The sequence below is a fragment of the Lampetra planeri genome, chromosome 33 (genome assembly GCF_965212315.1).
Source record: "Lampetra planeri chromosome 33, kcLamPlan1.2.h2, whole genome shotgun sequence".
Lineage (NCBI taxonomy): Eukaryota > Metazoa > Chordata > Hyperoartia > Petromyzontiformes > Petromyzontidae > Lampetra > Lampetra planeri.
In genome coordinates, this window is record NC_136139.1 from 2,377,478 (window position 1) to 2,402,785 (window position 25,308).

The window sequence follows — 25,308 nt, forward strand, 5'->3', positions numbered from 1 at the left end:
TTAAATCAAGGAAACACGCAGAAATGCCATTTGTGGGTGTTCGACTGGGTAAAGAGCTACCTTTGTGTTGCCGGCTGTAAGACGTAAAAAAATAATGTATTTAGTTAATTCTTACGAGTAAATTCAACCCTCTAGCTCGGTGATGTTCATGCTAATATTGACTCGGGCAAATACGAGTTGCTGAACAGTGACTGTAAAAGGTTGTTCCAGCGAGGAGCTGTAAACCGATAAGGCAAGTAAATATTTGTCAATTGCCGCTCAACGAACACGTGGACTTGGACGGCCGCCGCTGCCGCCGTGTACCGACGCTTTGTGCTCTTGAACCCGGGGCACACGCACAGCGCTCACGTTTCATGGAAGACCGCCGGCAGTGGCGGGGGGGGGAGAGAAGGTATTTATGGGGAGTAAAAAAAAATCATGCGGACACAGCTGCTCGCGAGGGCGGCAAGGCCTACCTGATCACGTATTTAAGTGCAGCGTGTTTGGGATTAGACGCTTGGTACCTGGATCACGTGTGATCGTCGTGTTTAATTTAACGGAGCCACTCTAAATGCGGTGATCACAAAACAAAATAGTACGTCCGTTTCACCAGCAACTGCAACAACTTAATTTGTAATCCTTGCTATTAACCACAATACATATAATTATGGGTGGGGTGGGTTTCATGGAAAACACATTTACCCATGTCTGGGTACCTCGCTAATAGGCAGATAGATCTATGGTGCGTCGTCATGCTTAAAAGTCTTACCATTTATGTTAGGTACATTCGCCAATTTTTTATTTGTCTCATTATTTAGAGTGGACGCACATTACCACGAGCGATGCTTGAAGCTAGATGCGACGGCCTTGTTCAAGTGAAGTTATTACAAAGCCTTGATTACAAATGGATTTGCCGCCATTAAATTTTGTCGCGGCTTGTTTTTACTTAACAAGCGTGAGCCATGTGGATGCAGAGCACGCACTTTGTAGCCGTTTTGTGTTCGCCTAACATATATACATTCTAGTGCGGCAGGGTGATGGAATGGTGGCACACTTGCCTCACAGCAGGGAGTCCTGGGTTTGATTCCTGACTCGGGGTGCCTTTCTGCGTGGAGCTTGTTCGTCTGCTCTTCTTGGGATGGGTTTCCTCCTGGTTCTCCGAATTCCTTCCATCGAACAAAAAAAATAACTTAATGTAACTTCCTACTGGCCAAGGAATCCCAATGCTGATTTCTCAAATTTGTAATTGCGCACAGCAAGACCGCCGCGCTCCCTCCTGGGAAAATTTTTTTTTTCAGGACCTTCCTGGAAGAGTCTTGGGAGTGGTGAGGCTTTCGTGATGAACTAGCGTGACAGTGATTTATTCTACGCTCTTTGCCCGATGAAATGCATTCTTTTCTCTTTCAGTACTGCACTTTTAAAAATTTCAGGCCCACTGAGTTACTGTACATCTCTTTTTCAGAAGTGACCACAAATGATAGCCCAACGACATGGCTTATCATGTGGAAATGTATAGCAGGCAAATACTCTGAACGTACGTCGATTCTTAATGCGGAGGGAAAAAACCCAGAGGACCTTGAGAAAAATCCACATGACCACGGGGAGAGAGACGCGCAAACTCCAAATATACAGCAGGGGTCGGAGTTGGGATCGAACCCACCACCTCCTGTATACCAGGTGAGGTAGTTAACATCTCCTAGCCACCATGGCGCCACATGGCAGGAGCCAGTCTCTGTACAACAACTTGCTGGCGGGCTGCGGATGGGCTACCAGTGAAGCGGTACTCAGCGTATTGTCCTCCAAGGGATTGTAAGCCCAATTGAACCCCAGCCCCCCACTGGGATTCAAACTCGCAATCATCCAATTACGAGTCTGGTGTTCTAATCAAAGGGCCCAGGTAACAATGAGCTCCACTAATTATTCCCATGCACCGAGCACTCGCTGCCAAATTGTCCGTCTCAATTTACTCGCCGGCTGATAGAGACCGCGGCGGCGCGTCTAGAGGAATGTCCTTCGAAAGCCCCCGGTCTCGAGGAGCGGCGTGTGGAGCAACGCGTTGGCCGGGCGGGCATTCTGCGACAAGGCGCCGTCGATTCGTCAGGCTGCAATCGACTCCGTTCACGCTCGTGATGCGTGCATTTATGATAACGCGAGGTAGTTCAAGTTCAAGTTCATTTATTAGGTATAGCCCTGTGAGCCATTCGGCTCTTGAATCGGGTGCAACCGCAACAAACAAAAAACAAAAACATGAACAAAAAAACATCTTAAAGTGAATGTGACCGAGTGCAAACAGAAAATCCAAGAAAAGACAGCAAAATATTGCAGAAAAAAACACCGTACACCAACGCAGTGTGCAAAAATCCCAGTGGGATGCAAGTCAAACAACCAACAACAACCACAAGACAACTTAGATTAAGGCCATCAGTCTAACTCTGTACTACAACAAACAAACATGGCTAAACCAATACACTTTTCGAAATCCGTTAGCTGAAATCAGTTAGCTGGCTGTTGGATTTGGGTGAGCGTACTGCTCCATGAACCCGGCGACCACTCGCATCAGTGGTGAGGCGATATCTCAAGCGGTCCCGGGCTTACCCTTCACCAACCCCCATTGACCAGCGTGGTGAAGTATGGTCGAACAAATTTCGCCATGGGCATAGCGCGGGGAAGCCGTCATCCAGTAGAGGATTGACAAAGGACTCTAAATTATTATTATTAAACACGTAGGCATTCGTGACCAAAATTATCCATAATATAGGTGTTTTGGGTTAGATAAAATGAGCTTAAAAAAATGTTAATTCGATGAACTAGTAACGAATTGGCACGTTTTGTCTACGTGACAAATCTTTACCAATTGGCTGTGACGGGTGGTGGCGAGTTTAACGACGCATTTCTAATTTACTAAACTTAACCCAACAAAAACCGCATGGATTATCATTGTTATATTTTAGACTCTACGTGGAATTCATTCATGTGACCCTCACGGCCACAATTCACCACTGTTCAACAACAGCAAGTGATTGTTGGGTGATATTTTGGCCCTGAATCGCAAGGGGAGGGTGGTGGGTGGCAGTGGAGACGGTGGGCCCCACATCCCTCTAGTCGCTCACCACAGAACAACAACAGCAGCAGCAGCAGCGCAGTTGCCGTGGTCGCACTTGAGAAGTATCGCGGCAATCGCCAAATAAATATAAAGACTTTAAATAAACACACAGCTGCCAGTTTAAAGCCTCGGTATATTGACCGTGTCTTGCATGCATGTAGCGCTACTCGGTGTGCGTGCGTGTGTGTGTGTGTGCGCGTGCGTGCTTGCTTGCGTTTTTCACCTGAGAAAGCTCCCGTGCGTGCGTCTTATACTGGAGGAATCCCGATGAGCTCTTTTGTTCACAGATGTTCAGTCGGGGCGGGTCAGAACATTATAACAACAAACAATACAAACAAAAACACGATGGGAGTGCACAGTACAGGAAAGGCAACAAATCACCCAAAGACATACTAATGAAACTAAACCATCACCATCCCACCAGGCAAAGCCCCCTGAGGCATCGTACAGCCCTTGCTCAATCCACTGCTGGATTAAAGCCTCTCGGCGCCGCTCGTGGCCGTAGTTTGACCATGCTCGACACTCGTCGCCGGGAGTTGGTGAACGACGGAGCCCGGTGGTGGCAAGCGGCACCGCTTCAGATTGCCGCGCGCCCACCGATCAGCGATCAGCAGCCGTGGCCGCTTGCCGCACTCGGGGCAAAGACGGTCACCGCGTCGCGCGCTTTCAGACGCGCCCCTGCGGCCGTCTGGAATGCTCTTCCTTCCGATATTAGGAAGCCGCTGGGGAGGTGTGCGCTTTTAAAGCTCGATCGAAAACAGATTTCTTTCGAACTGCTCTTTGTGTGTGTTTAGTTTGTTGTCCTTCCCCCGCACCTCCAATTAGTACGGTTGGCTACGTATGACGCGAAAGAAGTTGAACATACATCCTTACATTGCCGGGTTCACAGCTTGGTGCACGGACCACTGTGCTTCCACTGCAACCTTATGTACATACATACATATGCGAGCGCGCGTGTGTGTGTGTGAGATTCATTTCAATTTGGAGCTCATCCACATCGTGGTCAACTCTTGCAAACGATGCCAAGGCTCCTGGACATCCACTTTGCAGGGCGGTATTAAGTGCTTTGGTAACAACATAAATTACGAGGCATGGACAAGCTTGCATACTGGGCCCGTGGGGAGCTTACCAACGGCTAGGCTGTTATAAAAGGTAAAAAAAAACATCACGAGGTAATAGTTTGGTTCTACGATTGCTTGCTGCACTGGAGGAAGCTCTAGCCAGGCCCATCTCGGTGGTATCTTCCCCTACTCTTCCACACTGGTCAGACATCCGGGGAGATGGAGGAGAGTACCCACACTTTGCCCCACCGCACTTGACCCGCCAATCGACTAACCGCGCCGCCGCCGCCATTATACCGCCGAGTGGTCAGAGGCGTATCGGATTCGACAAACCTGCCCGTCGCTTCAGCTGCCTCGCCGCGAGATTGAACCAACGGCATCTGGATTGCAAGCGCAGCGTGATGGCCATTCCATCGCGGCAGCACATCCCCCGGGCTGTTATAAACGAAGCGTTAATTCATGACCACAAGGCTTCACAGCTACTTGTATATTAACGGTTCTGTAGGAAGAGGAGGCCAACTTGTTCGGGTCAGAGCACTGGGCCAGCATCAAGAACCTTGAGTTTGAATCCGGGGGCTTCAGCCGCCAGTGATAAAAGCAAATTCTCTCCGAGGAGAAGATTTGTTGATGTCAGACCAGTCCTCAGTGGCTGGCCAAAGAAGCCACCGCATTAAATCTGGTTTCCCCTCACTTCATCTTATTCCAGCTCTCGAGGCTTCAAAATGTCTGTTTGATTGACATGCCATTAGCAATCTCTTATAGGGCATTAAACTAGCTGTCCCGAGCGCGGTTAAAACGCCGCTCGAAGCGACTTTAAGTAGTCGTTGCGTGACTTCACCTTGCCGGGCCGTTTTCCCCACACACCGTTTATCTAGAGTTCCCCCGTGTTCATGTGTTAATCTCAAGACATAATTGGAATATGAAAAATAAATATAAACTTGCTAAATACATATATTCCCACGCATATATCGGTTCCCCTTGCTACCAAAGGGCAGCGATGCATTCTTTCTTTTACACCACACCCAGAGAGCAAGGGGAATAAATTGATCTTGGATCAGGCGAAAGTGGGTTTGTTGACATCTACCAGTAAGCAGGCGACGTGGCCTTTGATGCTTAGCTAGCGGCAAGGCTCGGACCACTTAAGATGGGGGTGGGGGTTTGGCAACTTGGGAATGTTGGACCAAGGGCATTAGAGATTCCACAAACGTTCACGAAACTTTTCGTGCCCTGAAAAAATCCTGGCTGTGTTTACAACCTTTTCACTGAATTAGGGTAGACACTGTGCATTGCCAGACTCTATTGGGAGTTCAGAACCAGTGGTGGGAATTAAACTTTCCTACGGTTTGGGACCGCACCGAGGGATGATTTGTGTGCTCGATGCAAAGCGTTTGGGCTGCCGAGTTCGCTGTTCGGATGTTTTGCAGAGGCAGATTTGTTGAAAATTCCTTCTAAACTTGGAGACGGATGCAATTTTATTTTTAGCGATTCTATCCCGGCTGAAACGACCGTGAGAGAGCGGTGCTCATCTCGCTGCTGGGAAATTTCACACGGCTGTGCCAGTTGCGGAAATTCCACATTGTATGATGGTGGAAGTCTTATCTGTAGAATGACTACGATTGAGTTCCCGTGAAGTGATGTTACGTTTCTGCCGTTAAAGCCTCGTAGTGATTCTTTTGGCCGGTGTCGGGATTTAGTTTCCCAAGCCACGTGCCGGGGCGCCACGCTGACGAGATGTTAACTACCTCGCCTGGTATACAGGAGGTCATGGGTTCGATCCTGACCTGAACGCGTGGCTATTTTGAGTTTGCATGTTCTCCCCGTGGTCACGTGGATTTTTCTTAAGGTCCTCTGATTTTTCCCTCCGCATTTAGATTCAACATCACTCGTTTAGAGTATTTGGCTGCTATTAATTTTCACACGATAAGCCACATCGTTGAAGCTCGGTGAGCCTTACCTGGTAAAATAAATCTAGCTTTCGTCTAGTTCCCTGTGACGCAGCACAAGATGGTTGGGTTTGATTGAGTCTCGCTTTAACGAGGCTCCAGATATGGAGGATATTTGCTTCACGAACTGTATATTACTTTTCAGGGAGGATTTTTTTTTATTTGCATTGAAGATTAAAGCTTTGACAAATGGCTCGTCTGATCGTTTCACAAAGTCTTACGATCAAAAGAAATGTTACGTGTATTATGTATGACGGGATTTGGGGTTTTATATGTATCGTTGTAATTCTGCTGCTAAAAAGGTTCGCATTGATGCAAAGCCTAGTTTTATTTTTGTTCAGAGTTTCCACATTGTTTGAAAGGCTCACTCTTAATAAAGTTTTGTTCGTATATATTTTGTTTTATTCGCCCCTATTTATTGCCTAAAATTATTAGAACTGTTTGGTGCTAAGCCCAGTGGTAGAGGCCCCTAAATATTCCCCTCCCAGAGGCCACTCGTGGAGAATGACATTTTCCGGTCGTATTTTCTTTTCTTCATTTGCCGCGGAAAATATTGCTCCTCATTGTAAAGCATAGGCAATAAACAAGCAGGAAGCGAGCATTCTACAGCATCAATTCCCACGGTGCTCTCTGACCCGTCCGCCTCTGGGTTTTTCTGTGATATTAATATTTTTTTGATTGCCGTCGGTCGTCCGCGTGGCTACGATTCGTGACGAACAGCTACCCGTTGTAGTTCCACTTTGATGTCAGCTGCCGGATAAAAGCTGTCAATACATCTGTGTGTGCGTGTGACTTTGCGCGCGTGCACACACACACACACACGTCACGTTTATGTGAAGTCGTGTGTCGAAGGCCTTCGACGCTTCACGTGGCCTCAAAGTGCACCTGGCCTGGCGCACGCGCCGCGGTGACGTCACCGTCAGTTAGCGGCGAATGGCGGGGTGTTGTTGTTGTTGCATCGTGTGGATTTGTCGTGGCCTATCGGGCAGCCCAACCGTATGCTGCGGAACGCGTGTGAGCAAAGCCGCCGCGCTTGGCGTGCGGGAGACGATTTTACACGGGGATGCCGTATTGGTAGTGGGGGCACAGATAACGGAATTCAGCACGGCGCTTGCACTTTCCACGCGAGTAAAATTTGAATAAGAAAAAACGCGGCACGTTCGTCAAAAAACACTGCGGCCTTGAATCTAAATATGCGCACAACGGGATCACGTTTTGGGCAATGAGCCCCTCTTAATGATACACAAGTGGTTCGTGTGCTGTAGGTCGACTCAGCCTTAAATGGTTACCTGGTGCCATGTGTAAGAGTCGGCGCTTGCAAGACTTTGATCGTGTGCGTATCAGTGGCCATACCCCACCCCGTTACATGCAATGCTGGCTTTAGCAGGTGCTCACTGAACAGCATTTCCCCCCCGACAGTCGATGAGGATACTTGCTAGCAAGGTGCACCTAGCCCGGCACCGATACGCACAATGAGAAATTGCTGGCATTGTGGTTTTCATGTAGCGGTAGGATGGTGTGACGGCTAGCGCACAAGTCGTACGATCCCAGCAAGACGCATTTGATTTCTGCCCACGCGCAAACAACAACATTGGAAATTCGTACAGGCAACCTTGCATCGAGGGGGGGGGGGCTCCCCTTGGGGGTGTCGGCGTGAAATGAATTCCTGCTGCTGCGTTGTGCCCGTGGCCATCGTCAGCAACCCGGAGACGGACGTGGACGTGTGCGAACACGCCGCCGGCCATTCCCATCTCCCTTGCGTGAGCCGCGCAAGGGCCTTTTCCAGGCGCTCTCCGCGTAATCGTACCACGGTGGCTAGGAGATGTTAACTCCCTCGCCTGGTATACAGGAGGTCGTGGGGTTTGATCCCGACAGTGACGCTTGCTGCTGTATTTGGAGTGTGCTTGTCTCTCTCTCTCGCTGCCCGTGTTTGTGTGAATTTTTCTCCGGGTCCTCCGGGTTTTTCCCTCCGCATTAAGAATCGACGTACGTTCAGAGTATTTGGCTGCTATACATTTCCACATGATAAGCCACTTCGTTGAGCTGTCCTTTGTGGGCAGGTCGCTTCTGAAAAAAAGCTATATAGCTCAGTGGGCTTTACCTGGTAAAATTAAAATTGTTTAGTTTAGTCTGAGGAGCCAAGAGAAGTACGTCACAATCAGAATCTTTAATTTGACTGCAGGAGAAATCCGATGCGCAACGAAGCTCTTGTTCACAGATGGCCAGTAGTTGTCCAATTGTCCTTGGACGGGATACGCTGACGCAAGGGGCCGTGATGTATGAGCCACATAGGCATTGGAATGGCAGCTCTAGAGAGACTGAGTGAGGTCCTTTCTGGTAGCCTGGGACCACGGGGAAAGGCGACGACTGCACGCAGAGGTCTTCATCCGGCAGTGAATAAACGATGATTATAATTATAAAATGTCGGCTGTCAGAGCTCATACGTAATTTTGATGCTTGTTTATTGGCTTGGGTTGGGTCATGTGCTGCCAGTTGTGCCAAAGTTGTTTTCATTAATCCTCCACCATCATACAAACGTGACGAATTTCCATATAAAACGTGCCAAAACAAATATGGATGGATGAATGATTATGATGCCATTGGTGACGATCGTGTTTGTGCGTGTGTGTGTGTGCGCACGCATATTTACATGGTGCATCTGCCAGCCATCTCGGTCAGTCAACGTGACGTCCTACCAGCGAGCCTTCGACACTACACGTGGTCTCAAAGTGCACCTAGCGTGGCACAGGCACCGTGGTGACGTCGCCGCCACTTAGTTGTGAACGGAGGTTGTTATATGTACATGTAGCCGATGATGTTGATCGACTACCGATTCACTTGAGTGCTGAGCTATGTGTGCGTGTGAATGCCTGTATGCGTGGCATACCACCCGGCACTACTTCCACCACTGTGCGGCAGTTGCGCAAGTATGTATGTTGAACTTCTTTCGCACCGTACGTAGCCAACCGTGCTAATCGGAGGTGCGGAGAGTGAGAACGCAGTGCGCTTCGGTAGGCCGCGTGCGTTCCGTTCGTACCGCCGTGAAGACTGACGCCCTTTTCTGCCGCCCTGTTCTTGGCAGTGGACGGATGCATCCACAGGTCGGCGGGGTCCCTGCTGAAGGAAGAGTGTCGCTCCCTCGGAGGATGCAGCACCGGCAAGGCCAAAATCACCTGCGGATACCGCTTGCCTTCCAAGTGTGAGTTGCGCTGCACTCGCCACTGGACCGCTCTGCTCTTATGCTTACTCGCTCATCCAAGCACTCGCTCACCTACTCATTCACTCACGCACCCACTCGCCTACTTATTCACTCACGCACCCACTCGCCTACTTATTCACTCACGCACCTACTCACCTACTTATTCACTCACGCACCCACTCGCCTACTTATTCACTCACGCACCCACTCGCCTACTTATTCACTCACGCACCCACTCACCTACTTGTTCACTCATGCACCCACTCACCTACTTATTCACTCACGCACCCACTCACCTACTTATTCACTCACTCACGCATCCACTCGCCTACTTATTCACTCACTCACGCACCCACTCGCCTACTTATTCACTCACGCACCCACTGGCCTACTTATTCACTTACGCACCCACTCGCCTACTTATTCACTCACGCACCCACTCGCCTACTTATTCACTCAGACACCCACTCGCCTTTTATTCACTCAGACACCCACTCACCTACTTGTTCACTCACGCACCCACTCGCCTACTCATTCACTCACGCACCCACTCGCCTACTTATTCACTTACACACCCACTCACCTACTTATTCACTCACGCACCCACTCGCACTGCTGCACTTGTGAATTCCCTGTCCAATCATCACCGTCTCTTTTCCCAAGCTCTCATCATAACCTTGCTCAATTCTCGAAACGTAATACTCTTATTTGTTACAACTTTGATAGTGATGTTTGTTGCTGGCATCTTGAGGTTTTCGGGGCCTTTAGTCCTGTGCTGAGCAATTTTGTGTAAAAAATAAATAAAAGTATTCTCCCATGCTGGCCCAGATGGAGTGCCGTGGTGGCAAGATGTTAACTACCTCACCTTGTTGAGATGATGAATTCTTCCAAACCCCCAAATTCTGCTTTTTCGTGAATTAAAATTCCCGGTCCCTCGTACGTTATCTTGACGGGGTAATCGTGGTTATTTTCAAGCCACTCCGCCAATCTTATGGAATGAAGTTATTGCTGCGCGTTATTGATTCTGGGAACACGCCTGTGTTGCGAGGGTATAAATATATGTACACATTAGCTCTGCCTTCTTGATGCTAACCTAATGCATCTCGTGTCATTGTACATCTCCCCAGGTGAGCGCTGCGATTTTTTTACGTTATTAAATGGAATCTATTACATCAATGCAGAGTTAATGATAACTACATTTATCTGACAAGCGCATCCACGTGTGGTCTCTTGGAAATCGCCTGGTTGACATCATCCCCTGCGGAGTCGTGATTACATCAGTGTCATCTCCAGCTGACTCCAAATGCTTTTGGGACACAAGCCGAGCTTGTAATGGAGCTGGCTCCTCACTAAACAATGTGAAAATAAATTTAAACCGAGCAAAATACCAAGTGCTGCTACTTTGCCACTACTCGGTGGCGAGGAGATGTTAACCGCCTCGCCTGGTATATAGCAGGTCGTGGGTTCGATCCTGACCCTTGCCGCCTGTATTTTGAGTTTGCATGTCCACTCTTCCTGTGGTCGTGTGGTATTTTTCTCCGGGTCCTCTGGCTTTTCCCTCCACATTCAGAAACATACGTCTACATTTCCACATTATAAACCACTTCGTTGATGGCCATGTCGCTTCTGAAAAAGAGCGTGGGCCTTACTTGGTAAAATAAAAATGTTTAGGTGGCTCGCAAAGCAGCGATGCGTGCCGCTCACACTTGAACCCCACTGCGAGTGATACGCGCTTTACATGTATCACAGTAGACGTCACCTTTCTGCTGGCTGGACAGAGAGAGAAGGCCAGAAGAATAAACTTTACAAGGCTTACACACCTTATGCAATGATTGTACGCTTGATCTATTTTACATCTTAATTTTTCTGTGATTTGCTTTTCTGTCCTATACTTTGCAGTCCGATCGTGTTTTTTGCATTGTTTGTTGTTGTAACTTCCTGACCCGCTCCCCGATCCAGACATATGTGAAAAAGAGCTTCCATAGGCTCATCGCATTTCTCCGGGAGAAATAAATATTCTGATTCTGTATTTCTTTAAATGGCGAGGAGCTGCGCACGCACATCGCACACTGCGCTGTGAGCCCAGCGACCCGAGTTGGATTCCCGGCCAGCTTCAGTGGCGAGCGATATCGAAATCGTCCCCGCTGTGTCGCCAATGCGCATCGCCCTTGGTGGCGAGTTGTAGTCAAGACATCCCCCGGGGAGCCCTTCATCCAGCAGTGGAATGACGGGGGGGGGGGGCGGCTATACACAATGGAGTTTTTTTTTGGGTTAGATCACGTAAATATACGTGTCTTTTTTCGCGATTTGACCACAAAAAAAACCTCTAATGGATAATATTTGTCGTGAACAAGTTCAAGTTCATTTATTAGGTATAGCCCTGTGAGCCATTCGGCTCTTGAATCGGGTGCAACCGCAACAAACAAAAAACAAAAACATGAACAAGAAAACATATTTAAGTGACGTGTTAAACTTAGGGGGCTATATGTTGGCGATTATTTGTATTTTGACTTGTTCACTGAGAGGTCAACGCACCTTGGAGTGTCTCCTTATTTATGGATTACTGCCCAGTAAAAGCTGTGGTTAGAATTACTAAAGTATTCCGCCTCCAATAAAGTGAAAGTTAAGATCATGTTATATAGGATTGTAACAGATTGCATGTTATTTGCAGATGCTATGAACTCCTCCACACATCCCTCACAAAATGTCATTGTTTGGCAGTCGTGTAACTCGCACACGTGGAGTGTCGCTCCATTCATAGCGCGGGCTACTCGCACCTGTTCCAAGATGCCCTGGTCAGATTGGTGGAAGAATAGGCCAAATACGCTGTCGTGGGGTTCTCCTGGGCCTCCGTCTGGTGCAGGCCCTTCCGCCAGCAGTAGCGGCATGAGCGAGTGATTGCAGAGCTGCGCCTTTATCTTGTGGTCATACAAACGCATGCCCCATGTGCAGGGTTGTGCTGCCCGCATTCACGATTGAACTGCGTCAAATTTACTCTCCAACGGAATGACCAACCATCATAACGTTGTAAGGGGGATAACCTCTTAAGTCTTTGTCCAATTTAAATATCTTTGTTTTTGGAACGCACGAAAGTTAACCAACTTCAAGGATTTCAAGCAAAGTCCTTTACATCACCCCCAATGTCACAATTCGAAATAATTAATTGTTGTAACATTTATTTTCTCACGTGTCGGTTTACATTGTAGCTCGTGTGTGCAGGCGTCTTGTCAGAAGGGCTACATATCCATGCACACGTCTCGGTACTGTATTCGCTGTGACCTATGAAATCTATACTCTTAGTTTTTTCGGTAAAGTCACGTAGGTAAAAAATGAAATTAAAATTAATAAAAATAAAATAATAAAATCACGACGTTTCGGAGGCCTCACTTGATACAGCAAATCTAGCTGTGACGGTCCCACCTGATGACGGAGACTTGTGTTGCCTCCGAAACGTCGTGATTTTATTATTTTATTTTATTAATTTTTCATTTTTTTTACCTACGCGACTTTACCGAAAAAACTAAGAGTATGAATCCTTGCAGTCACGAAAGCTTCAAATCTAGAACCTATGGAATCTGCTCGCTTACCCCGCACTGCATAGCAGTTCTGATATCCTGTGGAATATTAATGAACGCTGTTGTTCATTATCAATGAGCAGTTGGCCAAAACATGTTACTCTTTCTTCCCTGCCTAGCCAGAAATAAATTTCTCCTGTTATCTCTTTCATTTCATGTCATCCCTGAAGCAGCAGTGATTTCATGTATTCCTATTACAGGTGCATCAAACAAAAATGACTGTGTGCGCGTGTGCGTGTTTGTAAGTGTACACGTGTACATCCAGCCAGTCGGCACAGCGGTGGAGTGAGCGGCGTGGTATCGCAAGGTTGCAAGTTCAAATCCAGGTCCATCATCCCCCCCCCCCATCCCTTGTGGGTATACTTTCCCCTGCCATAGTAATGAGCAGAAAATCACCTGGACTTTGAGTGCTGCAGTTAAAGCAATTTATTTGTAAGCGGTTGATTGCAAGTCCAAATCCCGGTTGGGGGGTAGACTCATTGCATAATTTCTTTGGCTCGGCAAAAACAAGTACCGCTTTCTGGGGATGCATCCGTGCTTGTCCTCTTTATATATATTGGGCCCTCCACAGGAACGTGGAATTTCCACCATTGGATCACAGCTGCTGACAGATGACTAACCATCCTGTGGCATGCTTGAAACAAGGGGGGGGTGACACTTTGACTTGGCTTGACAAGCACATAATTGACTCCATATACCCTCGCATACCTGTATATGTATGCTCATTTCCCATCATTATTCGCACGTAAAGTAATGTAGGAATAATTATCTACTCTCTGTTTTTGGGCCACATGGAAGTTTGTCTTCTAAGGATCCCGTCCAAGCTTGGCACCAGAAGCTTTTATCCGGCGAGCAGCCTTGTGGCGCAGGAAGGCGCAATCTGATAAGTCGCCTGTTTGTGGTTAATACTGAGAATCCAAGCTGCGGTGCGGGACGCTGCGGCTGCTCATGCGAACGTTGTTGTGGGCGGGGTTTTTCTTTACTGCCAAAGCAGCAGCAGCAGCAGCGCATGACCTGAACACCCACGAACTTGCCAAAGTTGTCACTTTCCCATGGCTGAAAGTAAATAAAAAAAGTATTCAAAGGCTTTGAAAAAATAAACAGGTTTTTTATTTGGGTGGTTAAATAGTAAACTAATCATACACTTGTCGTGAATTTATACAGAGTGGCTGTAAACGGTGACATCGTTGGAATATTTTTGTTAAGGCCGGCTGGCTGGCTGGCTGGCCGGATGCTGGGCGAGCGTTTGTGGGAAGTGCTCCAGAAATGGAATATCGCACGCCGCGATGGAAGTCGCAGTCATTTTCAGTGCATTCCTAATAAGGTAACGTCACGCGCGGTAAAACTAAACAAAAAAACGCCCAACATCTGAAGTCTGACACCTGGTAACCAACCCTTCTCTCTCGGCCCTGGCAAACGTGTCTCTTAATATCGCCGTGTTTGCAACAAGTGTATGGTAGAAATTACATCCCCCACCGTGAAGAAGAATGTTAAAGATTTACTGCGCATTTATTTTTGCAGAATTCGTTCAATTGTGCCTCTTCTGTAAGACTAACTACGCGGGTATCACTCAACAGGGAATTACAGCGGCCGTCGTTTATGGGCGGATGTACACTAATAAATAGTGCATGCTTTTCTTATGCACGTGTCAGTGGGAGGTCACAGGTCAATGTGGTGTAGAGTGTTACCGTTCTGCGCTATGAAACCGTCAACCCAAGTCTGATTCGCGCTCACGGCCAACACCGGTGACGACTATTGGAACCGGTCCTGGGCCTCCCCGAGGTCGACTCCGCCTCAAATGAGTACCTGGTGCGGTGTGTAAAAACATCGCCGCTGGGGAGACAAAGGCGGCCCGGCATGGTGCTGGCCACCCACTCCCTCGTGTGCCGTGCCAGCCTTCATAGGTGCTCGCTAACAGCACTTGGTCCTCCAGTCAGGGGGAATCTTTGTCTAGAAAAGGCCATCTCACAGCACTCAACGCTTCCAGGCCAACCAGGGTTCGGTAGGTGGCCAAACGCACTTGAAGCCTGGCTCTCCCCTGCGCTGAATCCACCTACAATGAACACTGAGCGCTTTGCACGCGAGCACTAGCGAGGGGGGGAAAGACTGCCCCCAGCATTCACTTGCTTGCTTTGTGGCACTGGCTGGTTGGCTGGTTTGACTTGCTGACTGTAAAGGGCTAATTCTGTATCGGGTCACCGAGCCAGGAGAGTTGAGATCCCGAGTTCGAATCTTGGGCAACCACCCGTGGTGTTCTCAATTGAGTTTTATGACCTTATTATGGGCACTTAATGGCCGGACAAAAGGGCCATCGTGTTAAATTTTGTTCCGGCTTAACGACGTCGTATATTCAGTTCTTCGGGCCAATTTCTTTCGCGTGGTTAAATTGGTTAGATGGCCACGCGACAAATGCTTCTGTCGCAGGGCGGTTTTGAGACGGTGCGCTCGATGCCTTGGTGGGTTCAAGAGGTAGTTCAAGGGCTCTCAGAAGTAGTGCTACGTTGTCCCCTTCCACAGGCCATTCTCCAGCATGTGTGCGAGAGATCACAATCGAAGATGATTTGCCTCCTGGCTTGCACCGATGAGCACGGATCGGAATACGCTTGGGACACAAATGAATGCGCGCATTGTTGAGCAAGTGTTCCCTGCCAACATTTTCCCCAGCATTCTCCGCTGGGCGGGGAGGGGGTGGGGAGGTGGAAAAACAAGACAGATTTTCGCGAGTACATGGATTCTATATTTGTAACATTTCACATACTTTCTGGGCAATAAAGCCTGATATGACAATGTTGCTCACGGTGCATGAAGCCGGGGTCCCGCTGGGTAATGTAGTGTAACGCTCAGCTTGCTCAGCCCACATCCCCGGTCTCGACCTGACCAAAAATAACACGCGCGATAGGGGACCCTTATGGGACGGTGCTTCTATTAATCTGCTGCCTACAGCAGCGACACGGCACGTTTGCCAAAGTCCGCAAAGGCCTGCGTGCTCAGAGCGAGCACGTACGTTAATCTTCTTTCGCGCCGTACGTAGCCAAGCGTGCTAATCGGAGGTGCGGGGGAAGGACAACAAACTAAACACAAAAAGGAGCTCTGAAGAAATTCGTCTTCAATATAGATGATTTAAAAGTGCATATTGGCGTCCTAATATAGGAAGAAGAAAGAGTGTTTCAGACGGCCGCAGAAGCGCATAAAGTGTTCCGTTCCAGGAAGTAACATTTCTCTATTCACGTGTGCAGTGGTGTTGTGTTCTTTACTGAAAAGTAACGCAAAGGCCTGGTGTTTTTGTTACACAATCCGATAGGGAACATATTTGATCATCCGTCATGAAGGGAGGTCACATAGATGCCACGGATGTTGTTTAGTTATGCGAAGCTTGCATCTTTACGCTACAAGCAGGAAGCAAAAAACCCACGATGAGGATTTTTTTTAAATGTCACGGCAGCTGTGCTTTTTTAATTTGGTTGTCAGCGTATTTGTAAAATCACCACTTTTTGCGACAAACATAGCGAAGTACACACCTCGCGTGGCATTGCCGCAGACCTTTGTAAATTAACTTTCTATTCAAACACAAAAGCACCCGGCAATATACATAGATCAACATGATAGCAAAGGGGCTGAATATTCTTCCCCACCGCCATCATAAAAAAAACTTGTCTTATCACTGAAAATGAGTCGGGCTAACATTGTGGAGTGAATTCACGAATTGGGTATTATTTTTAGTGGTTCGACGGCAATCCGTAATACCTGCAAATGAAAATGATTCACACCGTTTTTCTAAAGTTCACAGTTTATTTTTGCAAGTCCCAAAGTTGGAGAATGTCGTCTCTTCTAACATCGTAGGTACAATAATTTTGCCTTCTCGTCTATGTGACATTGGCGATTGCGATGATTTTGGTGAATGATTTTCCTGTGGCACTTATCCCACACCTGGCATTGCGGTCCGTGAAATTTTCCTTGGCTGATCGCGTTCCTTTTTTTTTTTGCAGTTTACCATACGAGCCTCTTCTCTTTACATTCCTGCTCTTAAAAGTCTTTTCGATTTCCCCTGCACAGACGGGGGTCAACGTCAGCGGGGTCAATTTGAGTCTATTCATCTATTCATGGCTCGTAACCTTTTACTGTTTGTCTTACGTTGCGCACGCACCGTATCTGTAGCACGAACGATTTGTGCAAAATTAAATCGCAATAGCCGGTAATGAGAGCACCACATGCTGAAAGCTAAAACCTACACTCCCCCCCCCCCCCCCCGCTTTAAAAGAGAGAAATTGTGCAATGTTATTCGACTTTAAACCAGAGCCTTCAATAATCCAATGAACTGTTTGTGTTGTAACTGAAGACGGCCTCAATGTGCTTGGCTTGGAAAAACACCGAGTCAATCCATCAGTTTAACTCCCAGAGCCACACTCGATGTGGGCACTCAGAAAAACGTGGCCTGGCCTGTGACGAAAATTGAAATGCACACTAATTTTCCTGCCCGTTCCTCCGTTAAAACACCCCTCCCTCCCCCCGCCTCCTCCCCCCTTACCTTCCTAGCCACTGCCTACGTGTCAGAGGCACGTAAATTAGAAAACGTATTAAAGGAATGGATAAAGTGCAGGCGTAATTGACTGCACGCGTTTAAATAATTGGTCGCCCGTGGCGGCAGCGGCGGTTTTTGCCGTCGCTCTGTGCGGCGTTGGGCACCTTGCTGCCGTAGGAATTTGCCGTTTCCTGCACCGACCCCGAGCCGTACGGTGTCGCCGAGTCGACCGTGCATTCACTAGAGGCGTCCGTCGGTGGCGATGATCAACTCGGCCTCGAGCTCGTTTCAGAGATTTGCAGTTGCGCAATGAGAATTCCGATTTGGATTTGCGTTGCGGCTCGGTGCAACCGCAGCTCAAGGGGCGTCGGCAGGAAGGCAGGCTTGATGTTGACGCGATGCAGAACGGAGCCTCTATTTAACCAGGTGAGAATGAAAATGAACAATAACGTTTCTCGCAAACGAGACCTGGAAACCCAGTTGTACTGTGGGTGTGTGACGTACAGTACGTACACTGAAGCACGGTGTTCAGTGTCGTTGTCGGGGGCGCGCGAGAACGGAAGCTTCCAGCGTTGAGTGGCTCCGATCCGACCGCCAGAGTTGGACGGAATGCGACGAGGGTGACGTTAAAGATGGCATGGAATCCCTCGCGAGAACAAGACGGTCATCACTAGGAAACGTGCTCGATTGAGAAACCTAGGTCGATAAGGAGTTTATGACGGTCGGATGGGCCTGAAAACTCCATAATGTCTCGGAAGAGTTGCGTTTCACACGGTGCACATTTTTTCTTCTTTTTGAAAAAACACCATTCTGCCATTATGTATGTTGAACTTCTTTGACAGCATGCGTAGCCAACCGTGCTGATCGGAGGTGTGGGGGAAGGACAACAAACTAGACACAAATAGCAGTTTTAAAGAAATGTTTTTTCAATCTAGATGATTTAAAAGGGCATAGGTCCAGTGGCTTCCTAATATCGGAAGGAAGAGCATTCCAGACGGCCGCAGAAGCGTGTCTGAAAGCGCCACGCGATGGGTTTACTGTCTTTGTTCGATGGCCAGCCAAAAGCCGCTGCTGCGAGGATGACCGGAGTTTGCGTGATGGATTGTGTTTCTTAATTTTTTTGTTGTTGTCGATATTCATAGAAAAATGTGAATCGGCTGGCACGTCGAATAAGGTACTTCAGTCCCTTGTTCGGGCACTTTGCGGTTTGAGCAACGGCTGACACGGTCGCTGTGCCGTCAATTGCGGTCCATGCGGGAGGTAACAATGGGGGGGTGATTCATGGCAACGCGTAATTCGTTTTGGGACGTCATTTGTTATGTGTAAACGGTCTCTTCATTTCAAGTCTATTTTCAATTGATTTTAAACAATATAGTCCTGTTATGCATGATGTTGGCCACGTATTCATCTGTGTACTTTCTCTCTCCATTATTTTAACTCTACTACATTGTTTTGGGGTTTTTATTTTTCCAATCTGTTTGCAACTATTTTTGATTGCGCGATATATTTGGCCTTGGGTATTTCAGCATATTGAGTTTTTTTTTATCCACAAATTATTCATTTTCCCCAGAATCCCTCGTATTCCCCTCTACCCTTAACCCTGACCCTAGCCAAAGAGGTCAAGGCAAAGGTGCAGCACTGCAACTTATTACTCACGCCACTGCCGGCAGAAGGGCCCGTTGCACTCGTGGGAGCTCCAGAAGTACCCTAGAGGGTATTTTTGGCCCACCCTTCCACATTGGCCAAACACCTCGGAAGAGATGGGTGTACCCACACTCTAGCCCGCCACGTGTGTTCTTGCCGATCAACTAACTGCGGCGTAACCCGTGTCCACTGCTGGGTGGACAGAGGCGGAGGAGGGATTGGTAATACATTTGCCCCATTGCATCAGCTGCCAACGCGCCCTTTGGATCGCAAGTCCAGCGTCCAGCGATGCACCACACCGGCATCCGGAGACTTGTTGCCTGCATGGCCAGTCACCTCGCTGTGTGCGGCCAGTCACCTCGTTATATACATGGCTTGCTTGGTTAGGATTCGCGAGTTCGGGGAATCCGACGGGTGGGGGGGCCGCGATGTGAACGCTCCGGCTCCGGGAGGTCGGAAGCAGAGCAGGCGGAAGCGGTGCCTCTCTTAACGGCGCTGGCACACGAGACCGCGGCGAAACGCACAAATGCAAGGACGTGCAGTGCACCTCGGAGTGAAGGGCCTTGCCAGGGCCACGCACCGGGCCACTCACCGGGCCAATACCTCCACGTGCCCCATACCGAAAACGGCTGCGACTTCGGTGTGCGGGATGTGAGAAGAGGGATAATGCCCCGGGCCTTGTATACCTCGTGCGTCCCGTAACGTTGGTCGGCCTCGTGTCCCCTCCCCCCCCACCCGTCCGTCTCGTGCGAGCAGACGTGATCCACACGGTGGGGCCGCGCGTGTTGGACAGCGTGCCCACGCCCGAGGAGCGCAAGCAGCTGGATGGCTGCTACAGCGAGTGCCTGCACATCGTGGAGGACAAGGAGCTGCGGTCCGTGGTGAGGAGGGGAGGGGGAGGGGATTTGGTGGAAGGGAAATGCTCGAGGAGGGAGCTTCCGTCGATTGCTGTGGTACAAACCCCTCGGTGGAGGCTCATCGATGCGAGAGAGGCCACTTGAAGAGACGTCACAAGGAGACCTCTCCCGTCTCTCCTGGGTCGTTTGGCCAATGTGATGGTGAGGCCCCTCGATCGGTGTTGAGGTTAGGGAAATGTGATTTTTGGGGGGGGCACTGATGCCAATTGAACAGTTAAAAACATGGTGGCAGATAAAATCCAGATACGTGAAAACAAATTATTCCGATAAATGAAACTGAGAAAAAAAATGCATGTTTGTGTTTAGCATTGATTCAATCTTGGATACAATGGTTATGGAAATTGCTATTTTTGGAGCAACGTGGATAATAATAACACGAGAGATTTGCAACAGAGGCTGGATGGGTGCATTTGCCAACTCCCTGAATTTGGGTGTTAAGGCAGTCAGTCAGTCATTTGAGTGTGAAGGCAATCAGTCAGTCAGATGCACGACAGCGAAACTTGCCTCGCTAATGCAAAGAAGTTACGCCCAGTGAGTGCTTATTAAATGTACTCACTTATAATAATCTAAACCCCAGGGTAATGATTATGGTGTTAGGGCAATTTAGTTATAAATTAAAATTCCCATTTTATTTTTAACTTTCATTTTCATTGAAATCCTTGAAAGGTTACTTCGTCACGGCGTGAATGTATTGTAATATTTATAATTTATGGTTTATTAAGTTCATTAACACTTTTCAGTATTCACGAGTACATTTGGCGTGCAATATAAATTTATTAGCGATCGCGGTAGAGACGTCAGATTGACTTGTACGGTCAAGTGAACTCGGGCAGGACAACGTGGCTTTGAAGAGGTATTGTGTCAGTCGTGATGACAGAGTGGCAGCCAACGGAGGGGGAAGGCACCCCAACACCGCGTCCAGCATGGAGATGGAGCGATGACATCGGCCGTTTTCCATGAGCCAGATCGGATAGATGCATAGCGCGAGACCGTGATGGACGGTGACAGCTGCGGGGAAGCCTGTTGTTGTTGATGATGATGGTGGTGGTGGTGGTCATGATGATATATTGATGTTTTGTCTTCCCATTTAGGCGTTTCCATGCATTTCTACAGGGATTTATGGTAAGCTTGCACCAATGCATCATTCCACAAGTGTAAACGGCCTACGCGTTAACATCTTGCCCCACGGCGGCGAGAAGTGAACTACCTCACTCGGTACACAGGAGGTCGTGGGTTCGAACCCAACCCTTGACGCCTGCTGCTGTATATTTTGATTTTTCACCCTGGATTTTTCTCCGGGTCCCCCGGTTTTCCCCTCCACATTTAGAATCAACAGCACACGTTTACAGTATTTGGCTGCTGTGCACTTGCACGTGATGGGCCACTTTGTTGAGCCATCATTTGTGGCCACGTCGTTTATGAAAAAGAGCTACAAAGCTCAGTGGGCCTTACCTGGTAAAATAAAAAATTAACCCGTAAAAACAAAGTTTTTCACTCTAAATCCTTTATATGCGTGGTGGCTAGAGTCCTCTCGTCCTCTGGCTTGAGATGGCTGCCACCTATGGGTCAGATGATTGTCTGCCAGCATTAAGCAATTGGTAATTAAATATTTTAAAAAAATTCCCTAAACAGTGTAAAATTTTGGAAAAAATTTTTCACGAAAATTAATTGTCACGGACAACGAGTCTGTGTGGAAAATGTCAGCTCGATTGGATCACGAGAAGTCTGTTAAAAAACGACCGGAAGATTTGCACGGTCGTAAGCAAGCACGCAAGCAAGCAAGCGAACTTAATATAAAGGATTTAAAAATAGGTTTAGTTTTTTTTTACACCAGTGTTGCAGTCACACAGAAATGATTTTGATACACCATGGACGTGCAAAGCTACTGCAGTGTTCTTCGGGATGCTTACTTTTGTCAGCTGTTATTGCGCGTCAATATTCGTTTTCTCACATGTGAAATAACATGCGATAATCCACTAAGTAAACAAAAAAGGAATAATCAAAGCGTTGTCAAGATTACGTAGACTTAAGCCGATTCCTTTTTGACTCCATCTTTCACACAATTAGATGTTTTCACGTAACGTTATATTCACAAAGTTTAAATGTGTTTTTCCCAACCCCAACTTTTAAACTTTTTTTAAAAGTTACTTGTTTTTTTCAAGGATCCGCTTTTCAATCGGGGCCAATCTGTCGGTGCTTTCCCGAGATTCAAACACTCGTTTTGTTGCATTCATACACGTTCAGATTGCGTGTCCGCTTTGTACCCCGGCAAACAGAGCCGATCCATCAAATCCACCTCGGACATTCTGGACGTCCGAAAAAGAAAACGGTGTTGCACAGCCGGTGGAAACGGCCCTTTTGTTCCCCGGGCAGAAAATATTAATCTTTCGCGTTTCATCTCCCAAGGGGACTTGAACCCTGGATCAAAGAGGCGCTGGCTCCGTACCCTGACTCAGTACATTAGCTCTCTGCGCCACCCACCACTTCTAAACACAACATGCAGAAGCGTTTGTCCTTAGTGTTTCCATCGCGCCGCAATGTTGCACATTCACCAGGATTTTCCCTGTCGGTATTATTATTTTTAGGGCCAATATAAGTAACGAAAGAAAGATTAACTGAAATAAGCCTTTAAAGGAACCTGCCAAAGGAATGGCAAACGTGAGCACGAAACATAATAAATCAAATCCGAGGAAGGCGAGCGCGTGCCCAGTTTTGTGTAGGCATCGTGCGCGGAGCTGCGGATTCACTTGAAGTGTGGTGGTGGTTTAATTGGGGAGCTGTGGCACGCAGTGGTCGGTGCGCACTGCACTACGAAACTGGTGAGCCGAGTTTCATTCCCGCTCGAGCAAGCGAGAGTGAGCACGAGCAGGAGAGAGAAAGTTCATCTGGCATGGGTGGGGGGTGGGGGGAGACGTTGGGAGTGCGCTCAGAATCTCACGACGTGCAAGCCACGTGGGCCCTCAGCCGGAGGATGCCAGCACAATTATCACATTTCCCTTTTTGCGAGAGCGACGTGCGGCTGCAACGGCGGCTGTGAACGACGCTTGTGACAAGATTAACGATCCCCTCCCCCGCCTGACCGTATCGCTGCGCAGAGTCCGACGGCCGTTGTATTTTCACAGGCCGGAGTGTTTTATTGTCTCGCAATTGAGGTTATTTTCACGCTGCCGCGTGTGTGCGCTGGCCGTGCGTCGTGCTTCAAAATTCAGGGCCCCGCTCGCGTCCCGCGTTTTTTTGCCGTGCGCGACTCTGGCCGACGAATGAACGGCGGCTCGCGTTCCAGGTCGTGCTTTCGCAAACGCTACTTGTGCGTCGCCGCAGTTGTGGTTGTACATCGAAACTAATTTCTCATTATAACAACAAAAAATCCCTCGCCCCCCCCCCCCACACAATTGTATATCCGGATCGGATTTTCGGTGTCGTCGCGTCACGGGACAAGGCCCCCCCCCCCCCCCACCTTGTCCCGTGAGCAGTCCGTAGCGACCCTTGGTGAGCAGCTACATCGTGGGACCTCCCTTGCAAGTGTCAAAAAATAAGAATAGGTTTTACCCTTGTGTTGATGTTAAAACACCAAACAGAAACCTTGTGCAAGGAATCGCGTCTCTGTGTTGTTCGCCTTTTGGCATCCTCTGGTCTAACACTGTTTGAGACTAGGCTCTAAAGAAAGCTGTCTCTGGTGTGGACCAATAGGTTCAAGAGACAATGCACATACAACCAGAGCATGCTTTTTGTTTGCATGTTCACCACAAGTGCGCATGTGGTTAATGCAGACATGATTCCTTGCAAAAGGTTTCAGTTTGGTATTTGAACATCTCAACACAACTGTTTTATTGCCAGAAAGGGTGAAACCTATTCTTTTAGACCCTTGGTGTGTTCGGGAAGGAACGGCCCACGGAAGCGAGATATCACAGATCTGCTTCTCGGTTTCCCTTCAATTGGACTCTGGTTCACGTCGTAGGACTGCGGAGTTCTGCAACTGCCACAGGCAGCGACGTTTTGTCCAGCGACAGTAAAACAAAATATTTGTTTAAATTCTCCAACCTCAAATTAATGCCAAATTAAGTGCAGAACCAAATTGAATGTGATGGGGTTTTTTTCTTTCGTATTCAGGTTTCCCTCGCTCTACGCGGCGGTAGTAGAAATAGTAGATGCATGATGAGACGGCTTGCCTGACGAGTAGTACACACAGTACACACACAAGTGCAGTGTCATTGTATCTATCTGTGTGTATGTATCGCTGTGTATCCCTATGTATTTCTCCGTGTGTATATCTGTCTGTATCTCTGTGTATCTCTGTATGTAGCTGCCTGCTGAGTAGCACAGTGTACACAGTGTGGTGTCTTTGTATCTAGCTGTGTGTATGTATCTCTGTGTATCTCTATGTATTTCTCCGTGTGTATATCTGTCTATCTCTGTGTATCTCTGTATGTAGCTGCCTGCTGAGTAGCGCAGAGTACACAGTGTGGTGTCTTTGTATCTATCTGTGTTTATGTATCTCTGTGTGCATATCTCTGTGTGCATCTCTGTGCAACTCTGCGTCCCCATACTGAGGAGTCGCGCTCGTCACCCTCCCCCCCCCCCCCCCGTGCTTCCCCACACTCATGAGTCGATGTTTCTACAGCTTCCGGCCTCCACCGCAGCCCTCCACGCTGTTGATCGTCGGCGTGTAATTTCTGTTTGGTTTTGTCACCGTGCGTTGCTTCGATGCACGCGTACCTGCGCACGTTTGTGTTGCTGTGTTTTTTGTGTGTTGCTGAGGGATGGATGGTATGTGTGCATCCATGCACGCCTTTGGGGGGTGGGGGGATGGGGGGTTTATTCATTTTTACCTTTTTTTCCATAAATTATCTTTTGATAAACAAAACGTGTAAACATTTTTTTTTTTTTACAAATGCTAATGCTTCTCACAAAGAAAAGGAAAGTAGTTTAAAATACCTTTTTTATTATCAACCTGGGAAAATTAGTATTACAGTTTGATGGCTAGAAAATATTTGCGGGGGGATTAAGCCTTATTAAATAGTCAGGCATTTTTCTGGCGACAAAATGTGTGCCTTGAGGATGACCCCTGGGTCTTAAAGATGGGAGCTGAGAAATCCCGATGGCGGGCTCCGTGAGTTGTCTGTCCAGGGGGGGAGAGGAAGCAGATTAAAGGTTTAATTGTAGCATGACAGTATCTATGCACATGCCGGCAGCATGCCCCCACACATCTGCTGCCTTACAGATACGGGTAGGCGGGTGCCTCTGAAACAACCCTGTATTTTTAACACGCGTGTGCGTGCGCGCGTGCTGGAAGGGGGTAGTGTAGCGGGGTTAGCGCGCTGCGATACGAACCTGGCGAACCGACTTTCATTCCCGCTCACGACCAATA

General features: G+C 48.2%; 1 protein-coding gene across 5 annotated transcripts in view; it reads left to right on the top strand.

Annotated features, from left to right (window-relative positions):
* The window catches only part of LOC144729607 (ADP-ribose glycohydrolase MACROD1-like), a 192,003-nt gene that overhangs the window by 136,648 nt on the left and 30,047 nt on the right, over positions 1-25,308 (top strand). For all 5 annotated transcript variants that reach the window (XM_078609983.1, XM_078609979.1, XM_078609981.1 and 2 more), the window contains exons 5-7: positions 9,169-9,285; positions 19,780-19,904; positions 21,032-21,062. In XM_078609983.1, the coding sequence (XP_078466109.1) occupies positions 9,169-9,285; positions 19,780-19,904; positions 21,032-21,062 (273 nt within the window). The remainder of the gene's footprint in view (positions 1-9,168; positions 9,286-19,779; positions 19,905-21,031; positions 21,063-25,308) is intronic.